General features: G+C 41.3%; 1 protein-coding gene across 2 annotated transcripts in view; it reads left to right on the forward strand.

Moving 5' to 3' along the window:
* Positions 1-244: 244 nt before the first annotated feature.
* tbc1d9b (TBC1 domain family member 9b) overlaps positions 245-26,363 on the forward strand; it is an 89,947-nt gene continuing 63,828 nt past the window's right edge. The window contains exons 1-4 of one of the 2 annotated variants that reach the window (XM_079839778.1): positions 245-492; positions 1,971-2,081; positions 9,835-9,953; positions 11,871-12,099. In XM_079839778.1, coding sequence (XP_079695904.1) covers positions 375-492; positions 1,971-2,081; positions 9,835-9,953; positions 11,871-12,099 — 577 coding nt within the window. In that variant the 5' untranslated portion in view covers positions 245-374. The remainder of the gene's footprint in view (positions 493-1,970; positions 2,082-9,834; positions 9,954-11,870; positions 12,100-26,363) is intronic. The other variant, XM_079839777.1, reaches the window with a different exon arrangement.

Raw genomic sequence — 26,363 nt, forward strand, 5'->3', positions numbered from 1 at the left:
TAAATGTTAAAACGGCTTGCCATACTTGCCATACAATGCTTAATACAACATTTTAGTGAATAGACTACAATTAAATATTTTAAAATAAAAATGAAAAAAGTTCAATGAAAATTATTTTCTTTGTATAGCATTTTTCACAATAAATTTGATTGCAATATATAATTAATTGTATATTATTATCCGTAGTAGGAAATGCTTTTATTTTGAAGTTTCATTGACTCTTGCGGCCGTTTTGGCTCCACGGTGGCAGGCTTCGCTCGCAGTGAGTTGGCGGCTCATGCAGAGAAATAAACATCAGCTGAGTCCCGTCCATTCTGGCATGATTAAAACTCACACATTTACCGCAACTAGAGAGTGAAAGTACCCGTTAAGCCATGTGGATTACCCCGGAGGAGGTGTTACTAGCCAACGCGCTGTGGGTGAGCGAGCGGGCGAATCCGTATTTCATCCTGCAGAGGAGGAAGGGACACGGGCGCGGAGGAGGCATCACGGGTACGAGCGATATGAACGACATGACAGATTACTCATAATTAATGAAGTATAGGGTACCAAGAGATATATGCTTGCTCCTGATTCATTGTAACATTTGGACTAATCTGTAGACGGGTTTGTTTATGTTGCATCTTTTCATTGATGCTGACTTTGTTTGCGTCATCTGTTTATTTATATCTGAGAAATTCCCATTTGTCTAACATTTACAATTATTAGTGTATGGTTTAATGCTGTCTCTTTGTTATTGTTCAGGAACACAGTAATGAATAAATAACCGATGGCTGAAATGAAGTTTAATATTTCTAGGTGCCTAATATTTTATTTATGATACAACTTGCTTTTTTTTTTAATACCTAAGATATGATGATCTTTTGATATTTAACATTCTCCTCAATGAGTACCATTTTATATATATATATATATATATATATATATATATATATATATATATATATATATATAAATCTCCTTGAAATTATTTAAAAAAAGGTTAAAAACAATCAGTTTATCAGTGGCCCACAACAGTTACCATTGGTTGCAGAAACGTTTTATCTCACAATTGTAAAAAAATGTTTGCGCAATTACGAATTTACAGAATTGTGAGTTATAAAGTCAGAATTGTGAGAGATAAATTCCAAAAGTTTGAGGGAAAAAAGACTTGTGAGAAAATTGCAATTGTAAGAAACAAATTCAGAATAGTGAGATAAAAAGTCGTAGTTACCTTTTTTATTTTTTATTCAGTGGTGGAAACAAGCTTCCTTAGTCATAATGTATGATTAAGAATTCATATTAAAAACTGATTTTGTAGTTAAGTCATGGCAATAAACTGTACGCCTTTTAAAGACTTAGAGAGCAATATATTACTTTATGCGTGATCCTTTTATTCTCGCTGTAGTAAAAAAAAAAAATTATTATCTTGTATTCCCTCCTGAGAAAGACATTCATATGTGTCTCCCTGGCACCTAAAAGTAAACAGACAAAAACACACGAGTCCCTCACATGACAGCAGAAAGACTACATTCACCTCTGAACCCGACTAACTCAATTGCATTAGGAAGACCTCAGCATTAACCTGTTGTTGTCTGGAAGTTGCGTAATATGGGTGAGATTGTTATTTATTTGTGATGATGATATGTGTTCATAACACGCTTGTGTAATAATCAGTGTTTACGTATCACAATAACCCTTCATACCTTTTGAAGAAGCCAGTTAGTGTTTATCTTTCCATCAGAATCACACATTAACTGTCCATGTGACCACTGTAAGAGGAAGTTGTGTGTGTGTGACAAATGTCTTAAATTCCTTTTAAACTCTCTCACACGCAGAGTGTTTATCTTGCAGAATGTGTGTGTGTGTGTCAGCAATGAGGACTGAAGAAAACCACTGCGCTCAAAGGGCTGTTATTTGTAGATGTTGTTTTCCTCCATACAGCATGTGGGCGTGACCTATGACATGTAACCCTTCTCTTTTTCTCTCAGGTTTGCTGGTGGGTACGTTGGATGTCGTGTTGGACTCGAGTGCTCGTGTGGCCCCGTACAGGATTCTGCATCAGACGGGAGAGTCACAGATCTTCTGGAACATTGCTTGTGGTCTGTATTTGTTGAATGAAATCTAGGGTGTACTCATTCAGGGTTTTTCCTGGGTCAAAAATGGTCTTCGGTGGTGGCTGACAGACATGGTCATCCATACACACACACACACACACACGCACGCACAGTAAAAAAGTTCCCTACCCACGTGATCTGCAAGTGCAATACTGACAAAACATTTTAAATAAATTCAAAGAAAATTTGTAATTTTTGCTTATCTTATTTTGATACCTTGATGTTTGTTTTTGTTCCTCATTTTTACACTATTTACTGATAGTTGTTTTGGTATATAATCATATCAATATTAAAAAGTAGTACTAAAAAATGAACAAATAGCCTAATTTTCTGCTATATACAATTTCATAAAATTATCAGCTAGCTAACCACAACTTTGTTCTGGGTTCACTCCAGTCTAAACTAAATGATTTTAGGCTATTTATTTTACTACACATTGTCCAAATAAATAAGCTGAAAGACTGTGGATGATTAAAGCTAATTCTTACTATCCACTCTTGCTAAAGTGGGTAAGCACACTTGTGTTCTCATTTCAAGTGTTCTGAGTAAATGATTCAACTGATTCATGAGTTCAGTGTTGGACTGATCCGTTCTAACCAGTCGTTAAAATGATTCGGTTCAAAGGAGTCATAATGTGGCGAATCGGACATTGGCTGACGCGCTGTGTGTGAATCCTTTCTGTTAGAACATCGCGAAAGATTTGTCAACACACAGAAAACACTTCATAACCGGATAGGATTTTTTTCACGTTTATTGAAAGTATGCTTTATGTCAGCTGGTCAGAGAATCAGTCAATGTTTTTTGAGCGCATTTCACACCCAGCGGTAATTAAAGGAAAACATCGTCTGATAGCGCCACGTGCAACATGGATTCGGTCTTCCGACCTTTTGATTTTGATTAACGTAATATGAAATATTAGAAAGCTAAGAATGCTTATTTTGAAGACAGAGAGCGTGCGAGCGGGGGAGGAGCTCTCTGGTCGTTCTCTCTGACACTCAGTTAACGCAAGGGCAGCGGTCATCTATTCTACATCACTCCTAAATCACAATAACTCATCAAATAAGGCTTTGGCGGGACAACAATTTGTTTTGGCGGCCGCCAAAAAATTTTCAATGTAGGAAAAACCCTGTCATTTCTGCAATCCTTCATTTAAACAAAATTGGCTGATTTACTTATTTTTCGTATATTAATGACATTTATTTCTCTGGTTTTATTAAGTGTTTAATACATTTAAATTTTGCCATCTTTCCATGAATTGTATTAGTAATCATTAAGAAAATACATATTTTGCTTTTGTTCAGAGGGGGTGTACTCATTTATGCTGTGCACTGTACATAGTAAAGTGTAATTTATTCCTGTGATCTATCATCATTACTCCAGTCTTCAGTGTCACATGATCCTTCAGAAATCATTCTAATATGATGATTTGATGCTCAAGAAACGTTAGGTTACTTACGTAACCCCGGTTCTCTGAGAACAGAGCGAGGTATCTCACATATGGGAACGCCCCCAGGCGTGATAGACTATGGAAGCACCAATTACACCACGTCTGTCCGAAGGATGGACCAATCACAGCTCATACAAGGAGCCCACCCTCTCCCTATATATATTGCTGTGATCCCCGAAAACGGCATTCTAAACATGCTCTTCCCCCGTGTAATGCGAGTATGGAAGCTTGGTGAGATACCTCGCTCTGTTCTCAGAGAACCGGGGTTACGTAAGTAACCTAACGTTCTCTTTCAAACATAGCTCGGTATCTCACATATGGGAATGATATAGCCAACTCCCGAAAAGCATGCTTTCCGAAGCCGCCGAACAGACCCGGCAAGAACGAAACCTTTAAAATCTGATAAATGTATGAGGGGAAGCCCAGCTTGCCGCTGCACAAATATCTCCTACCGAAATCCCCTTGAACAAAGCCCAAGAGGTAGCCATACCTCTTGTAGAATGAGCCTTTAAGCCCGCTGGGGAATTATAGCCCATAGACGTATAGGCCAATTAAATCGCCTCCACCATCCAGCGGGAAAGGCGCTGTGAGGAGATTGGTTTACCCTTACATTGAGTGGCCCATGAAACGAATAACTGATCATTCTTCCTGAACGATCGTGTCCTGTCAACATAATAGCGTAATGCTCGTACAGGACACAAGGTGTGCAATTTCCGCTCGTTCTCCGAAGAAAAAGGAGGGGGGTAAAAGGCACGTAACTCCAAAGCAGAGCAGTTATAAGCTGAATCGCTGACGTAACCTTGCTGTCATCCGGACTAAAATTCAAACATGTTCGATGAACTGACAAGGCATGCAATTCACCCACTCGTTTAGCTGAGACTAAAGCAAGTAGTAAAATTGTTTTTAGAGATAGGAGCTTAATATCCACACTCTCCAGAGGTTCAAATGGAGCCAGAGTTAAAGCATTCAGAACCATGGACAAATCCCATAACGGGACCAGGCGTTTAGATACTGGTCTCAGACGCTTCACTCCCTTCATAAAACGGCATATTAGAGGGTGCCGTCCCACTGAAGCTCCATCGAAGCCTACATGACAAGCTGAAATAGCTGCCAGGTAAACTTTAATTGTAGAAAACGCTCTCCCATTGTTCATTAAATTTTGTAAAAAGCAAAGCACATCACTCACCGTGCACTGAAAAGGAATAACTCCTTTGCGCGTACACCATTCCTCGAACACACGCCATTTAAGGTCGTACAGTGAGCGCGTTGATGGAGCTCTCGCGCTCTGGATAGTGTTTATAACCTCCTGCGGAAGCCCGAGTGCGTTTAAATTTAACCCTTCACGGGCCAGACCCAAAGATTGACTCGTTCTGGGTAAGGGTGAAATATCTGCCCCCCCGCCTGTGACAGCAGGTCCCGGCGCAGCGGGAGCGGCCAAGGCTCGCTCGCCCTGGAGGAGCTGGACAATCTCTGCCAGCCACAGCCTCCCCGACCAACGGGGCGCTATCAAAAGGAGAGATAATCCGTTTTCTCTTACTCTTTGTAGGGTGGGAGAAATCAGACTCAGCGGTGGGAAGGCGTATAGCAACACGTTCGGCCATGGGTGTGCCAGCGCATCCACACCCAAAGGCGCATTTTCGTCCCTGAGAGAGAAATACAGCGGACACTTTGTGTTTGCCTGCGAGGCGAAGAGATCTACGGCGGCCTTGCCGTACATCTCCCAGATCTGATCCATCACCTGCGGGTGAAGCACCCATTCTCCGTACAACGGGTTTCCCCTTGAAAGCAGATCCGCCCCCACATTCAGGACTCCTGGTACGTGCGTGGCGCGCAGCGAGCTTAAGTGCGCCGCGCCCCAGACAATCAATTTGCGCGCTAGATTGTGCAATTGCAACGAACGCGTTCCCCGTTGGCGATTGATATAGGCCACCACCGTCGTGTTGTCTGTCCTGACCAGAACATGAAACCCTTCCAAGAATGGGAGAAAATGTTTCAGGGCCAGAAAGACTGCCATCAACTCCAACATATTTATGTAAAGCTTGCGAAGCCGGGGCGTCCAGCGGCCGTTTACCGACCTGCCCTGGAAAACAGCTCCCCAGCCCAACAGGGATGCATCCGTTGTCACTACTTTTCTCAGCAACACGCTCCCCAAGGAAACCCCTGTCTGGAATAAACAGGGATCTCTCCACTGATGAAGAGCCATCACGCAATCCAAGTGTATTCCCACTCGGTGCGCAAGGTGCCGATGAGGACACAAACGCTTCGCTGCCGCCCATCGCTGGAAGTCTCTCATTTTTAACAAGCCTAGCGGGACCACGGATAGCGACGAAGCCATCATGCCCAAAAGGCGGAGACAGGTCCTGAACGATACCAGGTTTCCCTTGCGAAACTGGGCAAGGCACTGATAAAACGTCATGATCCTCCTTTCCGAGAGCATGGCGCGGTAAGCCACAGAGTCTATTCGTAAGCCCAAGTATTCTATCTCCTGGGATGGAATCAGCTGGCTTTTGGCCTCGTTGATTCTGAATCCCAGATTCGATAGATGAGATGTGAGCATCTCTGTGTCCCGCTCCGCGCGCTCCCGCGAGTGAGCGCATATCAGATAATCGTCCAGATAAGCCGATATTCTGAGCCCCTTGTGTCTCAACGGTGATAACGCTGTCTCTATGCACCTGCTGAACACTCGTGGGGCAAGACTTAACCCAAATTGAAGGGTAACAAATTCGTACGCTTCGCTCCGAAAGGAAAACCTGAGATATTTCCTGTGCGCAGGATAGATGCTTATATGGAAGTAAGCATCCTTGAGATCTACCGCGGTGAACCAATCGTCCCTGCGGATAGCGCGCATGAGAGTTGTGACAGTGAGCATCCTGAATTTGTACTTCCTCAAGTGTTTGTTTAGAACAAGTAGGTCCATTATCGGGCGCAAACCCCCGTCTTTCTTTGGAATTAGAAAATAACGGGAGTAAAAGCCTTTTTGAGTTTCCCCCTCTGGAACCCGTCTTATAGCTCTTTTCTCTAAGAGGGAGGATATTTCCTCTTCCAACACACGCGCTGAATCCCCATTTGCTACAGATGCTATGACCCCGTTGAACGGGGGTGGTTTTACAGCAAACTGAAGCCTGTAACCTTTGGTTACCGTCGTGAGGACCCACGGGTGCGCAGAACACTGTCTCCAAGCCTCTTGGCAAAGAGCCAACGGGTTCAGCTGAACCGAATCCATAGATGGGGTTAAGGCGCCATCTAGTGGACCGAGAGAAAAACGGCCAGGCTCTGTGAAGCTCAGAGACCGCTTTATTTCTGGGTTCATTGCTGTTATTTTGTTTTTGTTTTTCTGCGCCCTCGGCAGTGAGCCTGGATGCGACAGAGAATTTTTTTATTATTTTTAAACCCAGGGGCTGAAGTGCTTTGTGACAATGCACTTGAGAACTTGTGCTTGTACCCAACAGACCACCTACTGGTGGTTGAGTGTTTTGCACTCGACGGAACCTTGTGTGTCGAGGGGACGCTGAACTGGCCTGACCACAACTTGGAACCATTTTCTCGTCCAAACTCCACATCCTCCGCTTCTTCGCGGGTGGGGGAACAGATATGGCGGACTCGGGAGGGGACATCACAGAGAACCCTAGGTGCTGTCCGTCCCTCCCATGCAGAAATTGCGTCCTAGGTATCCCTCCTCTTTTTGTAGGACGGGATAGCAGACTTTGACTTTGCGGCTGTCGCCGCGAATGACTGCTTTGCCCACGGTTTAGCGTTTGAAGCAGCGGGGGGACGAGCCGCCTGCTCCGTGCTCTGGGGTTTCGCGGGCCTGGATGCATTCAAAAACCTCCTGTTCTGCGCCGGAGGAACAGGACGCGGGGGAACAGGAGGACGCGGTGCTCTCTTGCGTGGCAGGCATATGTCGAACGCCTCACCCTCCTTCTTCTGAAGGTCGCACCGCTGTCTCATCGCTGCAACGGCCGTGCCAAACAGCCCACTAGCATCCATTGGAGCATCGAGAAAATCTAACTTCTCTTTGTCTCCGATGCTCGAGAGATTTAGCCATAGCGATCTCTCACCTGCGACGGCAAGAGCCATTGTACGGCCGCAGCTTTGCACCGCGCCACGTGAGGTGCGCAAATTGAGATCCGTTATGTTGCAGATCTCCTCCCAGACAGCCGGGTTTGGATTTCCGGCGTCCAGCTGAGTGCCCAGCTCCTCCAACAACTCGGCTTGATAGGCTGTCAACAATGAAGTGACATTAAGTGCCCGCACTGCCAGTCCAGAGGATTTATATATTTTTTGGTACATGGAAGCGGTGAAGCGTTCCATTTTTCCCGGGAGGGAGGGACTGGCAGATGAGAGAGTGGTCCGCCTGTTTGGATGCAGGTGGTGGGCCACTGACTGCTCGACCGTGGGGGGGTTAGAAAGCCCTAGCCCTTCCATTTCACTCACATCGAGTGACGAGTAACCCTTGACGGGCACCCGGTGAGAAAAGGGCTTGTCCCACGATCGCTTCATCTCCGCTACACACGCTGGCAACGCGGGAAGAAGTTGTTTCGCCGGTGGAAGGCGAGAAGGGAGCCTTTTCCCGTCATAGATATCCCGTTTAACTCCTGGATCCCCAGGAGTTACGGGCCAGTCGATGCCAAGCTTGGTCGCTGCACGTTTGCAAACTTCCACTAGGTCGCAGTCTACGACCGTTGACGCCATGTCGCCGCTTAGCGCGCTCACTGGCCTGGACGCTTGCGCCGCAGACAGGATTGCATCATCTTCCTCATCATCCGGCTCATCACGGAGGAGGCGAGCTAACATCTCCTCATCCTCCTCCTCGTCTCCCTCCCCCTCATCGCCTTCCGCGAGTAGCTGATCGAAAAGCGGCATAGGTGAATCTACGTCCATAATCTCCCCCCAAGAGGAAGGATTCTGCGTGGAAGAGGACGGGATCACCTTTTGTAGAAGGAGGGACGGAAGAGAGAACCGGATCCTCTTTAGAAGAAGCGGCCACACAAAGCCTTCTCTCTAAGACCCTGGCCGGCATTACACGACAGTGCGCGCAACTCTCCGCATCCACCAGTGCAGCCTGAGCGTGCTTGACACCCATACATGCAATGCACATCAGATGCGAATCCCTGCCTGAGATCATGAAACCGCATGCTGCCGGACACGAGCGCGAAGAGGCCTCTTTCTCCGCTGCGGTCTTGGACACCTTCGACATGGTGAGTAAATGAAGTTTAGCTCGCCTTAACGCGTTAGTTACAATAAGAAAATGACTCAGTAACGAGTAGAAATCCACAACAGATTTAGTCTGCACTGCGTTCGGCAACGTCTACCTTGACGGTACGTTTGTGAACTGAAGCAGGACAGGTGCTAAAGGAAAGTCTTCACGGGGAAGAGAACAAGAATGCCGTTTTCGGGGATCACAGCAATATATATAGGGAGAGGGTGGGCTCCTTGTATGAGCTGTGATTGGTCCATCCTTCGGACAGACGTGGTGTAATTGGTGCTTCCATAGTCTATCACGCCTGGGGGCGGTCCCATATGTGAGATACCGAGCTATGTTTGAAAGAGAACATTTAGGGTTATTATCAATGTTGAAAACGGTTGTGTAAAACATTGTTTTAGGATTCTTTGATGAATAGAAATAACAGCATTTATTTTAAATAGAATCTTTTCCAACATTATAAATGTATTTACTTTTGATCAATTTAATGCATCCTTGATGAATAAATGTATTAATGTTTTTAAGTTCTTTCCCAAAAACAAAAACAAAAAATCTTACTGACCCAAAACTTTTGAATGATAGTACACAATGTTGCAAAAACATGTTTTTTATGGCTCATATATGCTATTCATTGCAAATCAATGATAATAAATGCTCCCCAAATGACAAAAAACTAGTACTGACTGTTTGTTTAGGTGGTCAAGAGTCTAGTTAACAGTCTAGATAACAGTTGATTTGTCTTTCTCAAGACAAATTGATTTGCCTATATTTGTTTAGTCAGGTCACACATGGGTTAGATAGTCTGGTTACAAAGGACACTGTCTTGCTATATTCCTAAATAGTTACTCTTTGACTTAACAAGTAGTTGTTTTGTCCATGACTGATATCTCAGTGTCATCTGCAGCAGCTGAATAGTGATGAGAATCTGGAGAGTGACTGTGTTGAGTCACACAGCCCACATTAACATTCATCGTACCTCCTGTAAACCTCACCTGACCTTTAAACTGCAGCCCTGAATCTGAGTGACATATTAAAGGCTGTGACACAGCTCTGATGGGTGTGTGTGTGTGTGTGTGTGTGTGTCTCAGGCTCATCTCGTAAAGAGATCACTGAACACTGGGAGTGGCTCGAGACAAATCTACTCCAGACTCTGTCCATCTTTGACAATGATGATGACATCACCACCTTCGTCAAGGGCAAAATACAGGTGGGATGTGCTTCATTTGTCAAAGTTAAGAAATTTGGAGTTGTGGATTAATTTGGAATTATTGGAGTTGTTAGATTTAAAATTAATTTCTTCACAGGTTATAGTCAACTAGATTCTAAACGTTCCACTGAATACATGTTAAAGTTCTCTCTCACTTTTTGTTTGTTGCTAGTTTTTATTTAAAAAAATTCTATATAATTTTTTCAAATTCACAAACTTTATATATATATTTTTAATATTTTTATTTTAAATACTTGAACATTTGTGTGTGTATATACACTCACCTAAAGGATTATTAGGAACGCCATACTAATACTGTGTTTGACCCCCTTTCGCTTTCAGAAAGTGCCTTAATTCTACGTGGCATTGATTCAACAAGGTGCTGAAAGCATTCTTTAGAAATGTTGGCCCATATTGATAGGATAGCATCTTGCAGTTGATGGAGATTTGTGGGATGCACAGCACATCCAAGGCACGAAGCTCCCGTTCCACAACATCCCAAAGATGCTCTATTGGGTTGAGATCTGGTAACTGTGGGGGCCATTTTAGTACAGTGAACTCATTGTCTTGTTCAAGAAACCAGTTTGAAATGATTCCAGCTTTGTGACATGGTGCATTATCCTGCAGGAAGTAGCCAACAGCGGATGGGTACATGGTGGTCATAAAGGGATGGACATGGTCAGAAACAATGCTCAGGTAGGCCGTGGCATTTAAACGATGCCCAATTGGCACTAAGGGGCCTAAAGTGTGCCAAGAAAACATCCCCCACACCATTACACCACCACCACCAGCCTGCACAGTGGTAACAAGGCATGATGGATCCATGTTCTCATTCTGTTTACGCCAAATTCTGACTTTACCATCTGAATGTCTCAACAGAAATCGAGACTCATCAGACCAGGCAACATTTTTCCAGTCTTCAACTGTCCAATTTTGATTAGCTCGTGCAAATTGTAGCCTCTTTTTCCTATTTGTAGTAGAGATGAGTGGTACCCGATGGGGTCTTCTGCTGTTGTAGCCCATCCGCCTCAAGGTTGTGCATGTTGTGGCTTCACAAATGCTTTGCTGCATACCTCGGTTGTAACGAGTGGTTATTTCAGTCAAAGTTGCTCTTCTATCAGCTTGAATCAGTCGGCCCATTCTCCTCTGACCTCTAGCATCAACAAGGAATTTTCGCCCACAGGACTGCCACATACTGGATGTTTTTCCCTTTTCACACCATTCTTTGTAAACCCTAGAAAGGGTTGTGCGTGAAAATACCAGTAACTGAGCAGATTGAAATACTCAGACCGGCCCGTCTGGCACCAACAACCATGCCACGCTCAAAATTGCTTAAATCTTTTCTTTCCCATTCTGACATTCAGTTTGGAGTTCAGGAGATTGTCTTGACCAGGACAACACCCCTAAATGCATTGAAGTAACTGCCATGTGATTGGTTGATTAGATAATTGCATTAATGAGAAATTGAACAGGTGTTCCTAATAATCTTTTAGGTGAGTGTGTGTGTATATATGTATATATATATATATATATATATATATATATATATATATATACATACATACATACATACATACATACATACATACATACATACATACATACATACATACATACATACATACATACATACATACATACATACATACATACATACATACATACATACATACATACATACATACATACATACATACAGTATATGTTCAGCTTTGATCACCGGAATTAATTACATTTTACAATATATTCACACAGAAAATCGTTATTTTAAATTGTAATAATATTTCAATATATTACTGTTTACTGTATTTTTGATCAAATAAATACAGCTGTGGTGAGCAGAACTTTTGAACGGGTCTATCCTAATGCAAAACGATTCATAAAACACACGCAGCATCTGAAGATTGTTCTTTGTAGGGCATCATCGCTGAAGAGAATAAAAGCGGCAAACCTCAGGAAGACGAGGATCCTGGGAAGTTCCGTGAAGCTGAGCTGAAGATGCGGAAGTTGTTCGGCATGCCGGAGGAAGAGAAGCTGGTGAACTATTACCCCTGCAGCTACTGGAAGGGCAGAGTCCCGCGGCAGGGCTGGATCTACCTTTCCGTCAACCACCTCTGCTTCTACTCCTTCCTGCTGGGAAAAGAGGGTGAGATACCTGCATACCTGATGCATACTTCAAAATGTACAATGGAACTAAATTTATATGACAAAAGAAAATTAGAATGCGACTGGAACCAAAACAAACAAAAAAAGTTAATTTATATTAAAAAGTTGTGACTTGTTACTCTTCTGCACTCCAAATAATTAAATGAGCAGGAAATATTGGTTTGAGTCGGCATGGAATGGAAGTTGCGATATAGTCTTTTCTTCCCTATTGTGACCAGTAGGGTTGGGTATCGTTTGGGTTTTTTTCGATTCCGGTGCCAAACCGATACTTTTAAAACGGTTCCGGTGCCTAAACGGTGCCTGAACCGATACTTTTATTTTTTTAAAAAGGCCACAAAACGAGGTGGATGACATTAAATGGCTTTTTATTTATTTATTTTTTATTTAAATTGAACCATTTATTAAAAGTTTAATGTATACTTAAATGTATGAATATAAATAAATACAAAACACAATTTACTTATTTACAAATTATAATTGACTTATTTACAAATTCACAGTAAAACCTAAGCCACCTAACCCAACTACAACAAGCCTAATATAACTCTTAATTACAATAATAACAGCAGTAGTCTGTATTCTTGGTATGCTACTAACCAGCTTCGAGCTTCAGCTCTTTTTTGAAATATGATCATATTCTCTGGCTAAATATTTTAGAACGCATCGTCTTAATGTTTCCATGGCGACGCGTCATGTTTCTCACATGACACAGCAGCCGCAATAGCGCTGACAGCTCAGCTGTATCGGGTTTATTTCGTTTTTTCTTTTTATTCAAAATATTCATAATATTTATTTATTTATTTATATTCATAATATTTATAATATAAATTCACAAACTATCTGATGTTCAAATGTGTGAGTGAATGTGTGTTAGTTGATCTATAAAGCGCAATGGGCGGCGCCATGTTAGTTTGCGCCTCAGAATCGGATCTGTCGGATTTACAACACTTGAGAGCATTCTCGTCTCACGAAATACATGAAAGTAAGTGACCAGTGAACTGGAAGAAGAACAGAGTAAACGCTAGTTACTATATAATGTGCATGTATCTGACGTGAATAAAACATGTAACGTTAGTCAAATTATAATCGTCTGAAAGGATTGTCATTGCCGCTTTCATAGACATCAGTGGGTGTTTTGTTGCTAGTAGCCTACTTTTGAGCATTTAAATGTCTGAAACCTGAAATAAACATGATGTCGTTGAAAACACTGAATAGTTGTCATGAGTTGTGATGTGACCAGCGCTGAGCGTCTGTCTCTGGCTCGGTGCCAGCCAAAGCGCGAAAGCACGTTTGAATTTTGGCACCGAAATGAGGAACCGAAATCTGCGTTCTGATTCGGTCCGGTACATACCGGTTATATAAGTACCGGTGCCATATTGGAACCGGATTTCGGTACCCAACCCTAGTGACCAGTGTTGGGTAAGTTACTCTAAAAAAGTAATTAATTACTAGTTACTATTTACATCTTCAATAGTGTAATTCGATTACTGTACAAATTACTCTCTCCAAAAAGTATTTAATTACTTTCTAAATCCTATATCAACCTCAACTAGTTAAGTAATTCAAGGATAGACATGAAACAGCTCTTTTAATTCATTTAAATAAATAATATAAAACTACATAAATTATTCTTATTAACTGACCAAAGTATTACAAATTTGAAAAGGATACAAAAAAACGCACATTTTAAAGTGAGACTTAAAATTTTGTTAATGTTAACAAATGTTAATTCCACAATTGTATTATATATAATTGTTCTACAGTCTACACACAGTATTTAGTTCAATTACATCTAAAGTAAATAATTAAATTACAGAAGAAATAAGAGTAATCCCTTACTTTTTGAAGGGAAAAGTAATTAAATTACAGCAACTAATTACTTAGTAACTAGTTACACCCAACACTGATTGTGACGTATATCTGAGTGAAACTTCTGGAACAAAAACAATTTTGTCTGTGGGGAATTGATTGGATGGTTGTGGTTTGCTATTGGTGGATCTCGTGTGAGTGACAGGTTGCCTCGCCCAGAAAACATGTCATCAGAGAAGAAAATGCATCACTTTTTCCACAAAAATATTAAACCGAACTGTTTTCAACAACTGTTTTTAGTATTCCATAAAAAAACCCAGCTCTAGTTCGAGCATAGTTGCTCCACAACGGATCAAGTCCAGACCGAACTTCCCGACCTCAAATGTTGTGGGCGGGGCTAAGTTCGGCTGGCATCCAGGCTAAAGGAGAACTGTTTTCAACAACTGTATTTAGTATTCTATAGAAAAAAAAAGAATAACCAATTTTTATTTCATAGTGACTACTTTTTTATTTTTGAAAGAGAGTATGCAGTGATTCAAGACACATTATAGTAGCACAGAGAAAAGATTTTGTTGTGGTCATTATACATAAATATCTGACCACAGAATACCAAGAGCTAACAATCAGAATTCAGTGTTACGGAGACTCATTCGGGCCCAAGAAAATTTCGACCTTTCGGGGACATTTTTCTGGTTTGAAAACGTGAGGCGCACTGCACTGTCTTTTTTATAAACATATAAACACAGGTCTAAAATCACAATAAACACTTAACAATTATCTCTTAACATTAGGGTGCAGTGCCTCCGTTATTTATTTGTCACTGTTACCGTTTAGATGCTTTGTCATAAGGCACTGATGCAGAGTACCTCTCTTGTAGTTTCAAAGGCTGAATCCGAAATCGCCCCCATAGCCATTTGTAGTGGTGTCCAAAACGATAGTGGACGTTATTGAGTGCACTCATTCTATTCCACGTTGCACCGCAATAACGAGTGTACAGCCGATGTACACACAGCCGCTGTCGGAATTCACTCACAAATTCACTTTCATTCACTCCTTCAAGTGAACTAAATTAGTGGACAAATGTAGGGAATAGTGATTGAGGGTTTAGGGGGCGATTTCGGATTCAGCCAAAGTCAAGAATAGACAAAAAAAAAAAAACAGGTATAAACACGTCCCCAACCGAACTGCGCACACACTGTCAGCGGTCTTGCATAATTTGCAGACGACATTGGTCTGACTACAGTCAGACTTATAAAATCCAAAAAACTGCCATACTGGCGAGCTGACTTGTTTTCCTGTTTTATCAACAATTTCCCCGCTCGCTGCATCACTCATTTTCCACTTATCACTCCACGCCGGTTCTGTTTACTGAAGAATGTATCCAACACGAGACAGCGATATGGCGCAACCAGACATGATACAGTTACCTTATTGGCTGTTAGCCTGTCACTTCCTACGTTGCTTGGTTACCAGAGAGCGAGTGCCTTTGTTCATGCAACCAAACTTGCTTGGCCACCTCTGGTTTCTTCCGACGAAGAAAAAAAAAATTATTTAACGTTTTATCGAACGCATTTTTTATTGATATCGATTATGTGTCTATCGCGATACATATCGTTATCGTTTTATCGCCCAGCCCTAGCTCTGCGTTTTTTTTAGGTTGCTTGGCAACCCCCAAATCAGCTGTCCTGTCTAATCAAGGTAACCGTCACCACAACGGAAGGCCCGCCTCTCCATTCATTCGATTGGACAATGAAAAAAAACGTGAATGTTGATTTCTTTTTTCATCATTCAGATAGTCTTCAGAAAAGGAACTGGTCTCACAAACATGAGACGTATGTTTAAAGAAACGTTGAAATGTTATGTTTTAAATAATGTAAACCAAATCGAAAACAAATATTCTGTGTTTATGTAATCTGTTTGAAAAGAGATAGATGTCAGTCGTTCGCGAGCCTCATCATTATCCGCTAATGCGACCACGCCCAACGTAGGGCACACTCTTTTAGATTCATACGTCAACGCCCACACATCAACTCAAACAAACACATCAAGTGTAATGCTACACTTCAGCTACATCGTTTTGAGACGCGTTGAGGAATAATCCTGGAATAATTCTCCTCTTGAAAAGCTGTTCATTTCTTAGAGAAATGGAGTCAGCCGTAATGTAAGGTAGGCTAAGTTTTTTCTGTTAGCATCTGTGAATATTAAACGCAAAAAGACAGTTTAAATAGGAATCCTGCTGCAACATAAAATGTACATCATAGACGCACGACTGTTTAGACAAGATTTATTTGTCCTGTTTTGTACAGATTATAACGTGTTTTAGGGATGAAACGATTACCGGTTTCACGATAAACCATGATAAAATTTAGTGACGTTAGTAATATCGTATAAAATTTAATTATCATTAAAACCGCGTGTGATTATCACGATTGTGAAAACTCGCGGTAAATCTTGTCCAGTCAGCATCAGACTGGCGCAGCACACCGATGTTTTTTGAATGAGAAGAAATGGCAGAAGGCAGTGACAGCGCCGGGAGATTTTTCAGCCTCTAAAAGGACCAAATCTGAGGTGTCATATTTTGGCTTTTACAAAAGTCCTGAGGGAAACTTAATCGAAGATGGTCACCCTGTCTGCAGAACATGCCAGAAGAAAGTCACTGTAATAGGGGAAACACTTCAAAACTACGAACGCAAGGCAAGTGGACTTTGACCTGAATACCAAAACTACGTCTGGGAAATAATAACGTGAAGCGAACGAACAAATTCAGACAAGACTAGGGTGACATTCAAGGGGTAATAATCAGGGCTTGACATTAACAACCGCCATTTGCGGGTGTAAGTTAACGTTATTTCGGCTGCACACTAGCCACTCTGGCGGTTGAACTTATTATAGTCTTCTCAAAAGCCATCTGTTATAATCGCGTTGCGCATTATAACCACTCACACGTGTTTCTATTGAGTTTATGAATGCAATGTCTCATAATCAGAGGCGTTCAGATTAGCCGGAGTTCAGAGCGCGCGCCGCTCTCACACTCGCTGAAATCTGCACTCAAAGCAGAGATAAACGTGCGATGTATGCAAGAGATTCAGTCATCATACAGTGGTTGACTGTTTTTGTTCTATTTCAGCAGCGAAAATTGTTTAAAAAAAAAAAACACAGCAGAACCACAGCGCATCTGATATGACTGGCATAACGCTGGCGAATTTAGGGACCGTCTCTAAAATTACACACAACATTGGTAACGTTATACACGTTTCAAACTTCAATAGCATTTGAGAATGACAGTCATAAAACTGACTGTAAAGTGATCATCTAGGTGTCAGGTATGATGCACACATTTTGATATTTAATATAATAAACTGTCAAATCATATGGAAATATGGATATGCATTATTTCACCAGGAGACTGTTTGGGCTCTTACACAAAATATGCTAAATTTAAATGCATCATTGCTGAACACTGATGAGAATATTGCTTGAGAATATATTTACAGAGATAATATTAGAGATTATATTTACGACAAATTATTATTATTTATGCGTTGTGTTGCTATTGACGACGGCCATTATAAGGAAGGAAATCCCACAGAATCTATCTTAAAAAAGTGCATAGAGCTGCTTTAGTTATTTGTTGTTTGTTGATTTTCATATATAAAACTTGTTGAAATGTTTTAAGTGTGTGCATCAGTTCTTTTTGAACACTTTCATCTCGTTAGAACAAAACCGTGATAATATTGATAACCGTGATAATTTGGGTCACTATAATCTTGATGTGAAATTTCCATACCGTTTCATCCCTAACTTGTTTATTGTAAAAGAGCCTAGTGTCACATCAATAAAGCTTTTATTCGCAAATGTCTGCTCAGATGCTATAAATATAGTACCAGTCAAACTTATTTTACTTCATATTGATGTTTAAATATTATAGCCTAATGTTATTTTTTTAATTTAATATCAAAGTTTGTCAGAAATGAGTCAGAGTTTTTTGTAGAAAGTGAATTTTTTTGTTTTGTAGAAAGTGAATTGCTTTCTTTTAAAGTTGATTTTGTTTTGTATAAATTGTATCTTAATTTTAATTATTTATTATTTATTTTTTTAGCTTGAGACTTCTTTCAAAAACATAAATTGTACACTGCAAAAAAAAATGCTCTTCTTAGTAATTTTGTCTTGTTTCTAGTCTAAATATTTAAACATTCTTAAATCAAGATGCACAATTTTCAACTAAATAAGAAGAGCATTTTTTTTGCAGTGTAGTCAAATCTTTTGATCATTTAAAATATAATAGGCCTTTGTTGACTACATTTTAAATAAACTACAAAATATATTTCCTTTGTCCTGTTGCTCTCTGTCACATACCTGAAGCTCATTCATAATGCAGGTCATTATGCGGGCTATTATGCTTTCTTTTGTCCTCTCAGATGTGATACCCAGCATTATTCATTATCTTTCACGCCTCCTCGCATACTGCCTTTGTAAAGAAAAACTTACAAATTGTAAATGAATATATTGTTTTATGTGAATAAGTAGGCTCAATGATTCTCACATTGGTTTAAAGCAAAAACTCTAGGCAACAACTCCCATTTGTCAAAAGTCTTGTGGAGGCATATCTATTGTGTGTTTTGAGGCCTTAATATTAAAACCAATTTTTTTGTTTTGTCAAAAACCATGCATAAACATTTTTCTCTTAAAGCTACACTATGTAACTTTTCCGTCTACTAGAGGTCGCCTGTTCAAAACAAAGGCATAGTTTGATGACGGCACGTTTGAGCGCAGAGTCTTGGGACATGTGGTCTTCACCTCACAGTCGGTGGGAAAGAGTCAGGATAGGACTCAGGCAGAAATCATGTTCATGCATGCGATTATTAACATTACTGTAGTATGAAGCAGAGCAGGGCCGAGTGTTGTGGAGCTGAGCAAGGCCGCAGGAGCGATTGAAGAGCGGGACTGTTATTATGGCATAGTTGCCGGCGGGACTTTTATTATGACACGGTCGCCGGCGTCACTTCCTCTTTTCCAGTCATGAGTATGAGGTAACGCAACTCTGTTTATCGTATTAGATATATCTGAGTGTGTTGAAAATTAAGTTATGATGTTCGCTCGGCAGCTGCTTGTTGGGCACGTTACTTTAAAAAAGTAATTAGTTATAGTTACTAGTTACTTCTTACAAATAGCAACTGAGTTAGTAACTGAGTTACATCATTACAAAAGTAACTAATTACCAGGGAAAGTAACTACTTTTTTTTCTCAAATGTTCAAATATGTCAAATAACTTTGATGCCCCCAATATTAGATATGTTAAATTAATTAATTGGACACTAAATAGAATAAATTACTATTATAAAACATTGTACATTAATGTACACTATTGTAATTTTGCTGTGGGACAATGTGAGAGACCCCTATCAAATTCAATACATTATTGTAAATATTATCAGTAGACCTACTATAGTGTAAATATTGTGTAAATATTATCAGTACTATACTACTCCTTTGGTAGTGGAGCTCACGTTATCACCTGGGTTTTTAGCCACTAATTTTGTGGCGGCATGTGATGATGTGAGGTACTTCATTAGATTAGAATTACTTGCCACCGATGTGGAGAGACTCTTTCTTCCTGGGCAAAAGTTGCACGTTACATAAACATTCTTACCTTTCACCTCAATGAGGGAAAAGTAGCGCTTATACTTCCAGTTTGCGAAAGCTACCTTTGAAGTCGTTTGACTTGCCATCGCTGACTGTGCATATGCGTGTGCGTCATAGGTGTGTGTGTGTGTGTGTGTGTGAACCATAGACCTTAAAAAATAGGTGTGAACTCAACCTATCAACCTCAACCTTGTCTCCCACCCACCAATCATCATCAGTGATGTGTACCACCCCACCCACACCCCAACACGCATGGCTGGTGCGCGCGCACACACACGTTGCAGGTCCGACTGACAGAGAGCTTGTTCGGATGAAAACCGCTTCAGGGAGCTCATTTATAGTAACACTGCATTTTTTTCTCAGTAACGCTAACGGCGTTGTAACGGGAGAAACAGTAATTCGTTTGATTACTCGTTACTGAAAAAAATAATTCCGTTAGTAACGCCGTTTATCTATGACGCCGTTATTCCCACTGCAGTGAGAGTACAGTGTAACCAAGGTTGCCAGAGAGTAATAGAAGAATAAATAATGTGATTAATATAACTTAATAATGTTGAAAAGCTACTGAAAACGATTTAAAAGAAGTATATTCATAAAAGAAAATATTAATACTAATATTAATATTAGACAAATAAATATTTATATCTGGTTATTAATGTGACCAATAGTGTTCAGTTTTGAACTTGAGATGAGTCAATGAGAGCGCAGAATGTGGCGCAGCGGAAAAATTGATTTCCGGATTTTGCACGAGGTTTATGCGTGGAGTTAGAGGCAGCTCTCTCTCTTGTGAACGGATGACTGATGAATGCGGTGTTTGTTGACTCCGTGGGAAATATAAAGAAAGAAAATCATCTAGATGAATTCTGTCGATGGATTGATGTTAGAGAAAAGGATTTAAAGGGGACGTGCTATTCTGGAATTTTCTGAGTTGAACGATCTCCTTGGTCAGGTTTTTTTCCCTTGTTGTTCTGTCCTTTTCGGAGTCCTCTGTGTTATGTGACGTGTATTCTGGATTTGTCCCGGCCTTCCAGTGGATCTGAGGAGGGTTTGGACTGGCGAGCCTCCCTTGAGTCTAGGTCTTGAGTTCTGGGTTTCTGTGGAAACAAAATACAAGTTTTCTGAACTCTGCGAATGGTAGGAAATGAAATGACTTTTCCCATCTGTTGTTTTTTTCCTGGGATGAAGTGATTTTCCCTCATCAACAGATAAAAGGACAATTGAGTTTTTTTTCCAACGGACTATTTGAAATCGAAGGACATTGTTTTATTTCTTTGAGAAGTGTAAATGTTCTTTTGGGGTTGAAAAACGGTGATACGTTGTTTTGGGTTTGATTTAAAGAATAAAAGCAGAGTTAACAAAGGTAATATAAGTGTTTATATTTAACCTTTGGTGAATCAAACACTGAGCTGAAGCAAACGAACAAAGAACTTACCTTGTTGAAAAGGTTAATGACACCTGTGAAAGCAAAAGAGTGATACAATTCAGAAAGAGAATTTCAATTGTGAAAATATTTTCTTTTTAATTTATTTCTGTTTTTAACTTTCACATGGATTTTAACTTACTTTCTGATGATTGCTGCTAACAAAATACACATTGTGTGTTTAACCAAACTGTTCTCCGAGTCTGTTCACTGTTGTTGTTGCATCTTTCTCAGCAGCGAATCTATTTTTCTGAGATGCTGGTCCATAGATTGGCATATAACTAGTCATTTATAGTTGCAAGTTATTAGCCAGAGAGTGAGCGTTACAAAAGTTGGCGAGCTAGCCAGGATATTGATTGCCTAACAACAACAGTGTCTTCTCAGTACGACAAACAAAGAGAATTCTTACTGTGAAACAAGCTATCCCAGTGCTAACAGTATGGATATAGTGGAACGAGAAAACGTGAATGTTTCCAATGCTGTCATAGTTGATGGCATAACATTGAGTGAATCTGACCAAAACTTAGAAACATGGCTTGCACGATATGGTAGCATTAGTATTAGCATCTGCTAATTGATGACCCAACATTTGAATTTCATCGGCAGGCTATACAGGGAGTGCAGAATTATTAGGCACGTTGATTTTCTTATCATATTTTTTTTCCAGGCACATTTGACCAATTCCAAACCACAGTAATCCTAATAACTACTATTGATTTAGTATTTAATAATGTATAAGTGATATATAATTGTTCATGAAGGCTGGAAATGAAAATCACCTTATATTCAGGTGTGCAGAATTATTAGGCATGTTTTCTTTTACAGATAAATTGAGCCAAAAAAGAGATTTAACTCAGACTGAAAAGTCAAAAATTATTAAATACCCATGAGAAGGATGCAATACTAATGCAATACTAGACATTGCAGTTAAGGCATGACCATTGGACAGTGAAATGCTCGTTGGGTCAGCAGGATCTGACAAAAACAGGTGGTGAAGAAAAGACACCTGTTAACTGCAAAAGAATTAAGAATTAAGGTTTAAGGTGAAGAATTAAGGGTGAAACCATCAGGAACCCTTTAGTCTCCAGCGCCACCATTTTCCAAAGCTGCAACCTACCTGGAGTCTCCAGAAGTGCAAGGTGTCAGGATCTCAGAGACTTCAGTTAGGTAAAGAATCCTAAAAAATGACCCCCACTAGATAAGAATCACAAGCTGAAGTGTTGTAAAATACATGAAGAAGGTTTTTTTTATAGGCTTTATGGACAGATAGGTTGAGAATGACTCTTGAAGGACCAGCACCACATCCTCTAGTACCACTGTTTGAAGAATTCATCTTCAAGAATCTGGCAGTACGTTTTGGGAGTTCATTTTAGTCCATCCTGAAGCCCGCCACATCACAGGGAATGGGTGAAAGTAGAGATGGAACTGTCTCACCAAACGTTTCTCCATTGCTGGGTGTTGAAAGCCAGAAAACTAAAAACCTTTCCAAGGAGAATGAGATGAATATTGTACCTAATACTGGTGGAGTTAAAAATCCTTCAGTCACAAGGATGCCACATCCAGTTCTGACCATGGATATGATAGATCCTCCTGGTGTGCAAAGAGTCGTGGTTGAGTCTGTTGTGAGGACAAGTGATGTGACAGCCCAGCATACTTCCTTGTGTCTCAGATCTTTCTCAGGGAAAATTCCACATCCACCCAATGAGCCAGACTTTGAAACATGGCGAGCAAGTGTAGAATTCCTATTGGATGATCCATCTGTTTCAGACTTGTCTCGTACAAGAAGAATCCTAGACAGCTTGCTTCCACCTGCTGCTGACGTAATCAAACATGTTAGCCCACAATCATCACCCTCAGTATATTTAGAGTTGCTTGAATCAGTGTATGGATCAGTGGAGGATGGGGAAGAGCTGCTGGCAAAGTTCATGACGATGTTGCAGAACCAAGGGGAAAAGCCTTCCAGCTACCTGCATCGATTACAAGTGATGTTAAGTGCAGCGGTGAGGAGAGGTGGCATTGCAGAGAGGGAGCGTGACCGCAGTTTGCTGAAGCAGTTCTGTCGTGGGTGCTGGGATAACAGCTTAATTATCAATCTTCAGCTGGAAAGGAGAACAAATAACCCACCTACCTTCGCTGAACTAGTAGTGTCTGTCAGAACGGAGGAAGACAGGCAAGCTTCAAAGGAGAATCGGATGAGGAGTCATTTTGGGATGACTAAACAAGGTCTAGTCCCTTCCAAGTCACGAGCTGCAACTCATCAGTTGTCCGCTCACTCACATGAGGTAGTCAGCGGAGCAGCTTCTGAAACAGACTCCATGAGAAAGCAGATATCAGAAATTCATGCGCAGCTTGCTTCCATGTGACCATTTACTCACCAAAAGTGCCAGCCCGCTTGTTCCAAAGTGGTGGATGTGACTTTGCTAAAAAAAAGAACGGACTGAACTACGAGCCCAGGTTCACGCTGCGGAAGCTGCAGTTTCCTTGAAGGTCCAGCACAGAAGCTCAGAGGCTGAGGAAATTGCTGAACTAACAAGACAGGTTGCAGAGTTGAAAGCCCAATTAACTGTCTCAGAATTACAGAAACATCAGCCAGGAAGAACATCTGGGTTCAGGAGTCATTCTGCCATGTCACAGCCTAGGCAGACTAGACAGGAAGAGAGTAAACCAGTCAGTATTGATGGATTGACCTCAGATTGACCTCGTCCAGGCTACTGTTTTCGCTGCGGAGAAGACGGTCATATCGCCGTAAATTGTGAAAATGATCCAAATGCTGCAAAAGTAGAAAGCAAACGACATCAGCTGAGGGAGAAACAGGCTCAGTGGGACCTGAAAAACAGAGTTGCATACCCACGGTTAAACTCCAATCAGTCTCTGTAGCAGGGCGTACAGAAACTGAGGAAAGACCCACATGCCCTAGCAAACCTAGAAAAGCATTCAACAAGTGTCATGAGGAAGTAATTCAGAGAAAATTACCAAAAGGATTGGTTGGAATGAAGTGTACAGCCAAGTTGTTTGTTGAGGGAACTCCAGTGAATTGTTTGCTAGATACAGGTTCCCAAGTAACCACCATTCCACTTTCCTTTTACCACGATCATCTATCCAATCACCCTATGAAGTCACTTGAGTCTTTACAGGAAGTGGAAGGAGCCAATGGGCAATCAGTTCCCTATTTGGGCTATGTGGAGCTTACTCTGACATTTCCTAAGGAGTTCTTGGGAGTAAAAACAGAAGTTACCACATTAGCCCTAGTGGTCCCTGATTTGATGCACATGCCCCAGGTCCTTGTGGGAACGAACTCCCTTGATGCTCTTTATGCAAACCATGCTCAAGAAAGCCCAGGAGACCTCAATCCAGCTTTCAATGAATATCGAGCAGTTCTCAAAATTCTGGATGTCAGACATAAGCAAATGAGCACTGAAGTTATGGGATGTGTAACATTGGAAGGGACTACTCCAAAAGTTGTGTCAGCAGGGAGTGTAGCTGTTCTTGATGGAGTTGTTCACCTAAGTCGCTGTTCTCCAGAGAGCTTGACAACATTAGGGCAGCCAGAAATGTCTTCTATGCCTGGCAGATTATTAGTGGCTAGTGGACTGTACACTTTGCCTGATAAACGATCCTTTAATTTGCCTGAAGGGGTGAGAAATGACACTCAGAATGACATAGCAGTTCCACCAAAAGCCGTGATCGCTGAATTGTACACTGTTCAGCATGTGATTGAGACACAGCCGAGACATGATGCTCCTCAGCATCCATTGAACTCTGGCAGCTCACAGATAAAAATTGATTTTGGTGATTCCCCTGTACCAGCAGAGTGGAAGACTCGAGTATCAGCGCTATTGAACTCGATGCCTGAGGTATTTGCCTTACATGACATGGACTATGGGCACACGGATAAAGTGAGACATCACATCAAACTTAGTGATGAAACTCCTTCTAAACATCGAGCTAGGCCCATTCACCCACAGGATGACGATGCTGTTCGCAAACACCTGCAAGACTTGTTGGCTGCCGGAATTATTAGAGAATCTGAGTCTCCCTTTGCCTCCCCTATAGTGGTGGTGAGGAAGAAGGATAATTCAGTACGCCTTTGCATCGACTTCAGAAAACTTAATTCCCAAATTATAAAGGATGCCTATGTGCTTCCCAACTTGGAAGAGGTGTTTTCTGTTTTAAACGGCTCAAAGTGGTTCTCCGTTTTGGATTTGAAGTCGGAGGACTACCAAATCGAGATGGAGGAAGCGGATAAACACAAGACAGCCGGCTTTTGTGTGCCCACAAGGATTCTGGGAGTTTAATAGAATGCCGCAAGGGATTACAAATGCTCCCAGCACCTTTCAACGGCTCATGGAGCGCTGTATGGGTGATCTGAATCGAAAAGAGGTGCTAGTTTTCATAGACGACCTTATGATTTTTTCAGAAACCCTTGAAGAGCATGAACATCGACTAGTGCAGGTCCTTACCCGTCTGAAGGAATATGGCTTGAAACTCTCACCTGAAAAATTTTAATTTTTCCAGACTTCAGTGCGATATCTGGGACATATTGTTTCTCAGCATGGTGTAGAGACAGACCCAGTGAAAATTGAGGCCATTAAAACTTGGCCAAAGCCACAAACTCTCAAGGAACTGAAATCATTCCTGGGATTTACCGGGTATTATAGGAGGTTCGTTCAGGACTTTTCTAAAATAGTCAAGCCACTCAACAACCTCACGGCTGGATACCCCCCAATTCGGAAAGGAAGAAAGTGTAAAGACACAAATCGTCATTACTATGATCCAAAAGAAAAGCTGGGAGACAGGTGGGATGCTTCTTGTCAGCAAGCGTTTGAGACAATTGTGGAGAAACTAACAACTGCTCCAGTTTTGGGATACGCTGACCCTAGATTGCCATATGTATTACACACTGACGCCAGCACGTAGGCTTATGTGCCGCGTTATATCAAGAACAGGAAGGGCAGTTGAGGGTCCTTGCTTATGCCAGTCGAGGACTAACTAAGAGCGAAGCCAGATATCCTGCTCATAAACTTGAGTTTCTGGCCCTCAAGTGGGCAGTTACCTCAAAGTTCAGCGACTATTTGTACGGGGCTGAATTTACTGTTGTAACCGACAGTAACCCCTTAACTTATATCCTGACTTCGGCCAAATTGGACTCTACCAGTTATAGACGGCTGTCTGGGTTATCAGCATATAACTTCAAGATCCAATATAGAGCAGGAGCCCAAAATCAGGATGCCGATGGTTTGTCCAGACGTCCAAACGGCGAGCTGTTGAATAATCTGGAGTCTCAAAAAGAACAGGAGAGGATTAAACCGTTCACACTGAATCATCTTGCTGAGACCAACAAAGATCTGTCTGTGATCCTGCCAGAAGCAGTG

The sequence above is a fragment of the Gobio gobio genome, assembly GCF_949357685.1.
Source record: "Gobio gobio genome assembly, chromosome: 16".
NCBI lineage: Eukaryota > Metazoa > Chordata > Actinopteri > Cypriniformes > Gobionidae > Gobio > Gobio gobio.